General features: G+C 38.9%; 1 protein-coding gene across 2 annotated transcripts in view; it reads left to right on the top strand.

The window, feature by feature from the left end:
• The window catches only part of kif6 (kinesin family member 6), a 522710-nt gene that overhangs the window by 126373 nt on the left and 383844 nt on the right, over positions 1 to 12493 (top strand). For both annotated transcript variants that reach the window (XM_048531738.2, XM_048531739.2), the window contains exons 7-9: positions 6965 to 7171; positions 7787 to 7930; positions 10858 to 10944. In XM_048531738.2, coding sequence (XP_048387695.2) covers positions 6965 to 7171; positions 7787 to 7930; positions 10858 to 10944 — 438 coding nt within the window. The remainder of the gene's footprint in view (positions 1 to 6964; positions 7172 to 7786; positions 7931 to 10857; positions 10945 to 12493) is intronic.

Here is a 12493-nt window from a genome sequence, read left to right as displayed (position 1 = left end):
TTGTTATCATGTTGTGTGGCACCACCACTGTGCTAAATGGGATAGGTTTCAAACAGATCTAGCATCTCAAGACTGGGCATCCATAAACTGAAACATGCGAAAGCCAGAGTGTACAAGTTCCTGTTCAAGTAACTCACCGCCCTGACTTAGAAATATTTCACCATTGCTTCAGTGTTGCTAGGTCAAAATCCTGGACGTCTCTGTCATAGCATTGTGATTATACCTGCATCAAATGGATAGGTGCTGTTCCATATGTCAGCTGACTACCACTTTCTCAAGGGCAGCAAGGGATGGGCATTAAATGCTGATTCAACCCCTGACATCTACATTCCATAAATGAGCAAAAACACAGACATGTGATATGCTGTAATTTACAAGAAGATGAGATAATAAGTAGGAGGTGAGATTAGTCTGGATGTGTACTTGGCAGCATGCAAAAAGTCAGCTGAGTGCCCTCTTTCTGTAATTTCTGTGATTGTATGATTTATAACTCATCTAGAACCAGCTTTTGATTCTTTACTTGTTCCAGATCCAGATCCCTTTTAACTTGCACACTCATATCGTTGAGTTTTAATCACTACAATTCTCACTATGACATTTCCTTTCTCTTGATAATTTATTCCTGAACCCCTACCTGCCATCCTTTCCAAATCCTTTATCCTTGCTCTGTACTTAGTTGGTTAAATTAGTTGGTTGGATGGCTGGTTTGTGATGGACAGTGACACCAACTGCAAGGGCTCAATTCCCATACTGGCTGAGGTTACCATGAAGGACTGACCTTCTCAACGTTGTCCCTCACCTGAGGCATGGTGACTGTCAGTTAAACCACGGCCCCATGTCTCTCTCTAATGAGAAAGCAGTCCTGTGAACCTCGAGAATTATGGTGACTTTACTCAGAAACCAATCACTAACTTCATCCAATTCTTATTAGACGTCATTGATGAAAGTATCAATTTCAAATCCTTCTCCATAGAGGCAGGCCAGAATTCCCTATTGATATTCCTTATGTCCAGAATCTCCTGTATTTTTCTTTTGTTTCTTTTCGAGACTGACAAAATGATTCCCATCTGTTCCAAAGACTTTCTTGTTATCTTGTCAGATCATTGTCTGTGTCTGTTTTTTTTAATTACGGCATTTAACCACAGCATCTGGACACATTGTGGCCCCTGAGCAACAAACTTATGTTTGATGTTCTTTTGAATGATGTGATCTAACGTAGGGACTGGAATGGCATGGTACAAAGTAACCACTTTCAGATATTTTGTGTCCTTATGTATTACTCCAGTGTTGCTTCTAATTGACCAACTTTGTTTCTATTTCACATAACCTAAATTCAACAGTTTCCTGCAAATTAAAACGTCAACACACTTGAGCCTCGACAAAGAGCAAAACTGGCATTTGCCGTTGATGTTTTACAGTTTTTGAAAATCAGGTTTAAAACAAATGGTCGATACATTTTGGGAGGTTTTTATTTTGTAAGTAAAACCTTCGCTATTAAGATGGCAGTTTATAACTATGTTCCCTTGTGAAATCTTCTGAAATGCTTTCTATTGGAGGAAGAATAAATCGATGTTAACATTGTCGTTAACGATAAACAGCAAATTTTAAATAAAAGTAACACTGCTCGTAATTAGGAAAATAATTTTCTGGTGTTGTGGCTCAGAACTTCAGAGTCATTTAATCCTATTTTCATTTTAATTGCTGAGCTGTGTTTTTGTAGCATTTTCTGTTCATCACAGAACTGAGTTGAATGGCTTTGCCCATTATAGGTTACGCTACATAAAAATCTGAGGTTTCCACTGCCCAGTTATTTCTAACACATGAAATCAAGATCGTTTGTAAAAGAGCATTTTGGTTGCTAGCTCAACAAAATAGTGGCAGTAGTTGAATTATCTGTGAAATTCCTTGTTTGCGAACATAGATGAGACAGGACTGAAAATAAATTGACTTTTTGATTATTCTTAATTTAGTTCAGTTTGATGGATGAAATGGTTTAATGTGGCCTGCAATCCAAAACCAAACTGTACAGGATAAATTGCACTCAATTGCTCTTCTTCTTGCACCAGTTGCAATTTATGGTCTAGAAATAGGCTTCATGTTGGCAAGAATTTGGTGGCATAATCCATGAGCCAAAATCCGTTTAATCTATTCATTTGTACTTTGATGGAACTTAACCTTATAGTGACATTAATGCTGTTGCTTTATAATAATTGTTTTGTTTTCCTGTTCCAGTGCCGGAGCATATCAACACTAGATTTACTGCTGCAAAGTGCAGTGAAAATTGATTTGTTATTGAGCTCATAGTTCAATTTATCGATGCTGTAATTGATCAGTTACTAAATTGAGATAATAGAAATTTCAGCTTTCATAATGAAATTTCAAAGTACTTAGCTCAGTCTTGAAACATTACTTTGGGAATGTAAGAGGCAGAGGCAGATTCCGTATCAGATGCCCTACTATTTTGACTGTACAACACCAATTAATATTACAACATCATTAGAGCCTCATCTTCATAGGCCATTGATGGATGAAGAACAATGCAAATATCAGATTCTCCTACAGTTGAAAGAAGGAGGTTTTGCTGAAATATTCTAAGGTATTTATTTGCAATTCCCTTCAGTTGTCCATTGCTCACATGACTGTGAAGGTAAAGGCATTTTCAGGTCACAATGAAGTTGCAAATTACATCACAAAACAAAACTTACTTTTTTAAGCAAAAATACGGTATTTTTTCAAGGCTCATCACCCCACACTACATTTTTATGTGGCCTTTTAGTGGGTCGTGAAGGCCTTAAGTGCCTGTTATGAGGACCATAGGAAAATTGCACATATCCTGCATGATCTTCATGTCCTGCTGTTTGTAAGTTCCCGAAGGAAAACCTCCTTAGAGAACTTGGACTACTTGGGGAAGTCTAGTGAGAGCATTGTGAAGGAGAAGTAAATGTTTGACGTGTTCAGGTATCAGTATTCTGCATCGTCGTGTCCTTTTTTTTAGTGTAATGATTTATTGTAGTCTGTTGACTTACAAAGATAAATGGATCCATACATTGGCTAGCAGTTTATAATTTCTGTCATGTCTTACAGTACTTTTCCAATTGTTAAACATACCATAATACGTTTGAGAATGTAGAAGAATGTCCTTTTAAATTTGCTATTTTTGGTGTGATTTGAAATAACTGAGAGCTCTGACTGCTTTACAAAATAGCCCAGATTTTTAAAGTTGAAAAACTGTCCACCCTTTCTTCTGTTAATCGACTGGTACTCTAATTTGGTTCTGTTCTTTCAGTTTCAGTGCAAGTAGCTGAAATATTTTGTTGTGCAGTTGTGCAATATGAATGTTTGTCTGAATTTCAAAAACCACATTCAAAAACTATGAATATCTGCAGATGGTGTATTGGTAACGGAATAGAGGGTAATGTGGAAAACGGAGTTGGAAATTGTCAAATCAGCTGTGGCAGAACAGACATGATGAGGTGAATGACCTCCTTCTCCTATATTTTATAGCTTAAAAACTAATGATGTTTCAAGAGAAATTTTGATATGGTTTTGATGCAGTATATTGTTTGTTTACAAGCTTAATAGACACTTGCGGTATAACATTTTTATTTGTGCTTGAGTAGGTTTATATAAACATCAGCAATGTAGTGTGTGGATTCAGAGTTTTATTAGATAGTTAGAGGTGTATTCTTTCTCCTTTTTCACCGCTCTCCCCTCGCCAACATACACACTCATACATACATACACACACATGCACACATGACTTTAGAAGAAGCCTGTTTGTTATTGTCTGCCTCCTAAGGACTGTGCACAATAGAAAATCATAGGTTCATATTCCAGTAGAGCCTGAACTTTATGGTGGTTGATTATTTCAGGTGGCTGGGCAGTTGGTTTGGTTTGCCATGGCAGAGTGATGTCAATAAAGTGGCTTCAATTCTCGCCCTGTCTGAGGTTACAATTCTCTACCTCTCCCCTCGCCTGAGGAGCAGTGACTCTCAGGTTAAGCCACCACCAATTGAATCTGTCTAATGAGAGAGTCTGATATGGTCTGATAAAACTATGGCAATTTTACCTTTACCAGTGTTTGGCTATGGCAGATATATGGGAAGTATGGAGAGAACATCCCAGGATTTTGAAAGAGGTGGCTACAGAAATGGTTCATACATTGATTGTAATATTTCACAATTCCCGAGGTCCTGAATTAGTCCTAGGGAAGTGGAAAATTGCAAATGTTACAACTCTATCTTGAAATGAGAGCAACAGAAAGCAGGAAGCAGTAACCAGTTAGCTTAATATCTGTCACTATGAAAATGTCAGACTCCCTTCTCATAGAGGGAGTTGCAGACCATTTAGAAAACTCATAGTGTTATCTGGAGGAGCCAGCATGGTTTTATGAAAGGGTATTCCTGTGCAATACATTTATTTGTGTTCTTTTAAGATAAAGCAGTCAGGACAGATAAAGGTGAACCTGTAGATGTGGTGTATTTTGATTTCCCAACAATATTCTGTAAGTGATCACCTGAGTGAAGGATGAAGTTTGAGGATTAGGGAGCTGAACATTTATGTACAGAATTGAGGTCATGTCTCTGGCAATCGATTGGTGTCTTCAACTCTGTCCTCTGTCTCATTTGGATTGCCTTCTTCTCCATTTTCAGCCGGCTTCCAGAGGCAGTGAAGGGTCTAGGCCCGAAACGTCAGCTGTTGTGCCCCTAAGATGCTGCTTGACCCGCTGTGTTCATCCAGCTCTACACTTTGTTATCTCGGATTCTCTAGCATCTGCCGTTCCCGTTATTTCTGGTCTCCAGTCCATTTTGTGCTGTGAATGTGGCATGACTGACCTTTCACAGGCAGAAGGTGTGAGTGCAACATTGGAAATCAGCCTGCCCCATGATTTCAAAATTGAAACAGAAAATTCAATGATGATTTTGATTTGCTGGATAGTTACTGTTTGTGCCATCATGACTCAATGGACAGAATATTGTAAGTCTGTGGGAAAAAGACATTAGCTTGAAAACTCTTACCCCTGTCTGCTGTGCTGATTTCTAGCACAGTTCTGTCTCCAACCAGTTTTTAAGGAGCTTGGATTGAGGACAAGATAGCTGAGATCATTAGGGGCTAATTAAGGCCTAGGTCCAGGTCGACTGGAATTTTAGAGTTGGTCACCGGTAGTAGCCGCAACAACTCATTTCAGACTGACAGACTACTGCAAGTTACCTTCTGGAGGGATCCCTCCTCCCAAAAGAGGGGGTACCACCTCTGACCATTCCATTCCCAAATATTTTAATTGTGTCGAGAGTGCACTTTATGATCAAGCCTTATTGCTTCACTATATAAGCATATTTGTTTTAACTATCATCAGTGTCTCCAGGTTTGTAAGTGAACTTGTCAGTTGGTCTTGCATCACAGACATGCATTCACATTGCAAGTATTTTGCAGTTTTGCAACATACAGCTGTTTTATTTGGTTAAAGCTGACGTCTCTGTAGCACTGGTAATTTTTAAGCCTGGTATTCAGACACTCAACCTCGTGAATTTGGGAGTGATTTTCAGTTGTGCATCATAAGCTGTTTGCTTTATCTTGTTATTGGCTGATTTATTCCAGACACCAGAAATCCATCATGGGCATGTGGTAAGATATTTGCATAAAGAAGTTTCTGCAATATCATTCTTCACCCAAGTGCACTGATCATGTGCCATAGTTACACAGGTGTGGTCAGAATCCAGTCAAAACAGTTGACTGTGTCATGACAGTCTTCATCATTTGGATTTTGTTAAATGCAAGCGAAAGAGACTAGCTTACTCGTGATATTTGCTTGTTGGTACTGAAAAAATAATATTTATTTGAAGATTTTTGTTTGCAACTCAGGAAAATTATTAAAAATAAGATTCTCACGAATATGAGAAGAACATGCTGATTGGCTTGTAAATTGATTGTGTATTGCCATTAGAGTGTACCAATTAGATGATGATTGACTGTTATCTGCCAAAGTTTGTCTGAATTTAAACTAGGCAGGTAGAGCCTGGTCGGAGAATGACTTATCTTGTTTGGTTGAAACAGGTTCAGTCTGTATGCAAGCTCTTTCTATCTGCGAAGAACAGGAGCCTTTGTACTAACATATGTAGCTGACAGTCCATGAAAATACACCAAACTGCAAGTCCAGCTGACGATCTTAAATTGTTTGTTACTGTAATTGTTGGCAATCAGGATTATTTAGCATGTGTCTTCCAATCATGAATCACATCTGATATTGGACGCTGGGTAGAGTTTGTAAGCTTGGGCTGATTGAGCACAGTTAGTATCCTGCCTATTACAAATAGCCAGTCTAGCAGATATAGCAAACAGCGTGTGTCCCTTTGGCTAATCATGGGAAACAAGAAAATGAAGTTTGACCCTAAATCATGAACTTGTAAGCTACAGATTGGAGTGAGATTGCCAGGCTATAATGCTCCAATGTTTTACCGTTATATACTCCTGCTGTTGGAGTCTTTCTTGAAAAATGGGTTAAGAATAGGAGTTTGTAAAATCATGAGGGGCATGAAGAGTGTGAACAGCCAAACTCTTTCCCCTAGTGTAGGGGGGTCCAAAACTAAAGGACATCTGTTTAAAGTGAGGTGAAAAATATATAAAAGGGACCTGAGGGGCAACTTTTTCACACAGAGAGTGGTGTGTGTGTATGGAATGAACTGCTCGAGGAAGCGGTGGAGGCTGGTAGAATTACAACATTTAAAAGAGATCTGGATGGGTACATGAATAGGAAGGGTTTAGAGGGGTATGGGCCAAATGCTGGCAAATGGGACAGATTAATGTAGGATATCTGGTTGGCACAGGTGAGTTGGACGAAGAGCCTGATTCCATGTACGTATATCTCTATACATATTGAGATGTATAGTTGCATCTCTATAACTCCATAATACTCTAATAGTGATAGTCACAGCTGATATCTATGCATTTTTTCTTCATTTATCAGACACCTATGAATCAGGCCTCAACACGATCCCATTGCATTTTTACCATTCATGTTTCCAGTCGTGAGCCAGGCTCTGCAACCATTCGTCGGTCCAAATTGCACCTGGTGGACTTGGCTGGCTCAGAACGTGTCACAAAGACTGGAGTTGGAGGACTGCTATTGACAGAGGCTAAATACATCAACCTGTCCCTATCATACCTGGAACAGGTACAGTTGCATAGCACACCAGATATTTATTTTATTAAAATGAAAATGGTTTAGTGGCAAAAGTAGTCATTGTTTTTATTGTATGATTGCTATAACTGTTATATCCAAATGACATTATAACAATGTATATAATAAGTAACATTGTGAATATGCGTAATTGATTTGTACACAATTTTAAACTAGGTGAAATTGTGGAATGGAGGTAGTTTTCATACTTCCAAATAAAAGTCTGCACCGGTTTAATAACCATCTAGTAGAAGTTGAAGTAAATTGTGCTGCCTATGTCAGATGGTCTCTACTATCAAACTTTCTCCTTTCCTTGACATTTTCCTCCCTTTATAATCTTGTATTAACTGTTTGAGTAAAATGGCATCCTGTTGCTTCCCAACAAGAGCCTTGACTGTTGTTGTATTGAATTGACGGTCCATCCTTTTCTAGCACTGTTAATGATACCTTTATGACCCTTTTCTGACACAACTTTGAACTTCAGTTTAAAATTAAATTTGAAAGGAAGGAATATGAAGCATTCCACTTTTCACAATTTCTAAATGTGAATTTGTTTGTCACTTTTTATGCACCAAAGAGCACAGTTGAATTTGTTTGTTGAAATTACAGGTTATTATCGCACTTGCAGAAAAGAATCGTACGCACATCCCTTATCGAAATTCAATGATGACATCTGTTCTGAGGGACAGCCTGGGAGGAAACTGTATGACGACAATGATTGCAACTTTATCTGTGGATAAGAGGAACTTAGAGGTATCTTCATCTTTTTTAGTCCCTAATTTATGTGGAGCTCAGAACATGGGTTTATAGGATGTTTGAAGTGGACTGATGAAGGATTTTGACCTGAAACATTGACTTTCCTGTTCCTTGGATGCTGTCTGACCTGCTGTGCTTTTCCAGCTTCACATCTGTTGCAAACATGAAACACTTAGTCAATGCAAAACTGTTATCAACAGGGTAAATCTGGTTCATGAACGTATAAGTGCATTTGGTTAACAAAGATAAAGGGAATGTAACTTTGCATTCACAATTGGTAAAATAGGCTTTGAAATATTACTGCTGAATTTCTTTGACTTTTCTGGCAGACACCATACATGGAAGTCTGTCAGAACTTAGATTTTCTGGATCCTGCTTTAAGTTGGGATTTGAAAGTTACTAAAGATGGAGCCTCAGCACTTTCTTTCAAGGCCAGAGATAGTGAAGGGTGCAGGAAGACTGAAAGTCAGGAGTTGCTGCAGTCTAGTTTGGAGTTCATGATATAAAAAAATACGCGTGGAGAAAAAGACAGAGTGGCATGATGACAGAGGCAGGGTTCATGATCAGGACTCATACTCTTGTTGTGGTTTTGAAACAGAATTTATGCTGAGAGAGTGATCCCATTTTTTTCTCTGGACATAGCATTGATAACTCCCTGATACTTCAACATAGCTCCTTCCAATTTCTGACCTGCTGACCCAAAGAGCTGTACTGCATTCATAAATTCCTGGACCAGATAGGCTCCCTTGTAGGGGAATGATACAGGTAGCATGAGGCCTATTTCCCTAATTTTAGACTCTCAATATCTACTCCCCTTTTAAGGACCTTTCATGTTTCAACGAGATCACCTCTTAGTCTTCAAAAATTCAAAGAATAGATACTCATTTTACTCACTGTCTATCTATGAAGTATCCCTTTATCCCAGCTATTAATCTAATTTCATCTTCACTGAGTATATCCTTCTTTAGACAAGAAATCAGAATTCACGCACTACTCTAGGGGTGGTTTCACAAAATCCCTATTTAATTGTAGGAATATATCCTTACTTTTTCTGTTCCAACTCCCTTCCAATAAATGCTAACATGCTGTTTGTTTTGCGAATGGCTTGCCACACCTGCATATTAACTGTTGGAGTTAATGGTTCCCAGGTAGGATGTAAAATATTATTTGGACCGTTAAAATACTTTGTAATGCTACAATCTGTTCCTTTCGTTGCCATGTTACTGAATCAAAACATAGGCAAAAAAAACTGAGACATAATTTGCTACTTCATTTACATTAAAATGCAAAACAAATTGCCTGGCTCAAAAACATAGATCATTGGTAAGGGGCCTGAGCTTTTTAATAACCTCATTCCAAATTATACATTAAGTGGAAAAGACCAATAAAACGCCTTTCTCCACTGCTACCGACATAGGATCCTGAGCATTATATGGAGAGGCATAATCACTGACAAGGAAGTGCTACAGAGGGCTGGTTGAAGGTGCCTGTGGGGCATTGAGATGGAGGATAATTGATATTGGTAGGACATGCCCTTTGTCTGTCAGATTGCATCTCACCCGAGCAGAAGTAGAATAAATGCTACAGGGTGAAAGAAAATGACGAGGCTGTTTAACGAAGACCCGGCAACATATATTTAAGGAGGACCTCCAAGAATGAGACACCATTTACACTGGGGTAATGTAGATTGTGAGGAGCTGATGGTGGAGCTTTGGCACAAATTTTTTTTTTCTTTCCTTGAACGGCATAATCTATGATTATTTTGTCAATGACTTTTTAAATTTGTGCCCTCTTGTCTCATCTGTCAGAGGAAGTGCTTCTCCTACTAACGGACTTTGTACAAATGTAATTACTCTGGGAAAAGTAAAAAAAATGTTTGCAGCTATTGCAATCATAAAAGCACATGGAGCACTAACAAAGTGTAATTATTAAGTAGGCTAGTTCCTACTTTTCTCTCACCTTCAGAATCATTGAACAATTTCAGCCTAGAAGAGCCGAACGGGGATCAAAGCTAAAGACGCTGGTGGGAGGATGGTGGTGTGGCATATTGCCACTTGTTTTAAAACAGAATCCTCAAAATCACTTTTCCAAATCCAACTGGAGCCAGTCAAAAAATGTCACCACATCATGATACCCATGATATCCTTGTTGAAGGTCTAATTTGCAATGTCTTAAGTCACTTGGCATTATATCTCTGTTTTTTTACCATGTCCAACAAGTTAAGACCACAGATGTTGAAGACAGACTTTAGTCCGTGATGAAGTGGATTGATGTAGCATTTTACACATTGCTTTTTGGGCTTTGGAGCACACATAGTACAGTTTGCCCTTGCTTCTGTCAAGCCACTTACTCTTTCAGTGTATTTAATGTAGTACTGGCACTGTTTACAAGGTTTGCACAGATTGGGCTTTGTTTTTCGTTAAATACAAATATTTGAGCTCTTAATATAGTTAAGATGATCTGGCTGTGCTGCACGCATAACAAAACTTTTCACTGTAGGTAGATGTGACAATAATAAATCAAACCAAATCAAAACATTTAAGATTGGGGGAGTTGATGGCTTGGGCTGGATATAACCTCTTCTTCTTATGGGGGAATTTCATACCAGAGGTTCATGAGTTTAAAAATGGAACTAAGATATTTAGAGATGATGTCAGAAAGCACTTCTTCATGTAATGGACAATGGAAATCTGGAGCACACTTCTCTAAAAAAAATTCTGAAGGCTAGGTCAATTTATATTTTCAAAATTGATTGTGATAGTTATTTGCCAGCAATTTTAAGGACTGTAGAACTAAGGCTTGTCAATAAAGACAGATCACCTGTTTCGGGGACCCAAGGGATGAATGATCTACTTGTGTTCTTGTGTGCCTAGTGACTTTCTGGTTTGAGTAACCACTTGCTCAATTTTTTTGTTCAACTGTAGGAATCTATTTCAACATGCAGATTTGCACAGAGAGTCGCACTTATCAAGAATGAAGCTATTCTGAATGAAGAAATTGATCCTAGATTGGTAAGCAGAGTCTGAATTAGACTCTTTAAGATGTTTAATGTTTACTTGTTAACTGAGCGGGATAGTAACATATTGAAATAAATTTTTCATTCCCATGTTTCCTCAATGAAATGTACTTGCAGGGACTTCGGGTGAGAGAACCAGCACTGCTGCATTTAAACCCTATGTCCTACTGTTCTTTCTTTGAGTATTGCTTCCTATTATAAAGATAGGTTCAGCAGAGATTTCACCCTGAGATATCTATACACTAGTCATTTGTTCATGGTCATGCTTTTGGTGATGAAGGGATGCACAGCATTCAGATTATATCTGCAATTTATATTCGGGACTGGAAGGGTCAGTTATGTGGTTCTCCACTTATTAGACTAGGTTTTAATCTGGCCAACATCTTCTGGGTAACTATCTGTGTAAATGCTATGGAATTATCTGAACTCTACAACTTTAGATTAGAGCCAGAGACATTTTGTGGAAGGTCCCAGGGAGCAGGGGAAATGCCTATTGAAAGTTGAAATTTCTAGGGTATTTCCGAAGAGAATCTCTGCATTAAAACTTGTATTAGGTGCCAACAGGCATCTTCAGTCGTATACTCAAAGAACAAAGAAACCTGCAGCACAGGAACAGGCCCTTCGACCCTCCAAGCCTGCGCCGATCAAGATCCTCTGTCTAACCTGCCATCTATTTTCTAACGGTCTGTGTCCATTTGCTCCCTACCTATCCATGTACCTGTCCAAATATATCTTAAAAGACGCTAACGTGTCTGCGTCTACCACCTCCACTGGCAACGCGTTCCAGGCACCCACCACCCTCTGTGTAAAGAACATTCCATGCATATCTCCCTTAAACTTTCCTCCTCTCACTTTGAACTCATGACCCCTAGTAATTGAGTCCCCCGACTCTGGGAGAAAGCTCTTTGCTATTCACCCTGTCTATACCCCTCATGATTTTGTAGACCTCAATCAGGTCCCCCCTCAATCTCTGTCTTTCTAATGAAAGTAATCCTAATCTACTCAACTTCTTTTCATAGCTAACACCCTCCATACCAGGCAACATCCTGGTGAACCTCCTCTGCACCCTCTGCAAAGCATCCACATCCTTTTGGTAATGTGGCAACCAGAACTGTACACAGTACTCCAAATGTGGCCGAACCAAAGTCCTATACAACTGCAACAATTCGGTCTCCATTGATCTCTGCATTGCTGTGACACAGGGAATTAGAAGATCTTTGGAGTTGTTTGCTGTGTCATTGACTTGGGGAAGATCTGCATCATCAATTTTAAGTACAGCTGACTTTCTAATACCTCCTCTTGATTAGTTATTATTCCATTCAATGTCTGAGCTATCTTTTGCTGTGGCTTTGGTCTGTTTTTGCCTTGGCATGTACTGACTCAGAGTATTCGCTTTGTACCTCAACCCTGCTCTATGCCTCATGTGTAAATCTCTTTTTTGGTTCTCAATCCACCACACCTCCTGTCTTTACTGTTTTACTACTGTCAACCCTATAGGAAAAGCTGACAGTAACTTCTCAGACTGTCACCTCGCTTCTCTTACT

The sequence above is a fragment of the Stegostoma tigrinum genome, chromosome 4 (assembly GCF_030684315.1).
Source record: "Stegostoma tigrinum isolate sSteTig4 chromosome 4, sSteTig4.hap1, whole genome shotgun sequence".
Classification (NCBI taxonomy): Eukaryota; Metazoa; Chordata; class Chondrichthyes; order Orectolobiformes; family Stegostomatidae; genus Stegostoma; species Stegostoma tigrinum.
The sequence above is the reverse complement of the archived record's forward strand: the minus strand, read 5'-3'. Positions and strand labels throughout refer to the sequence as shown.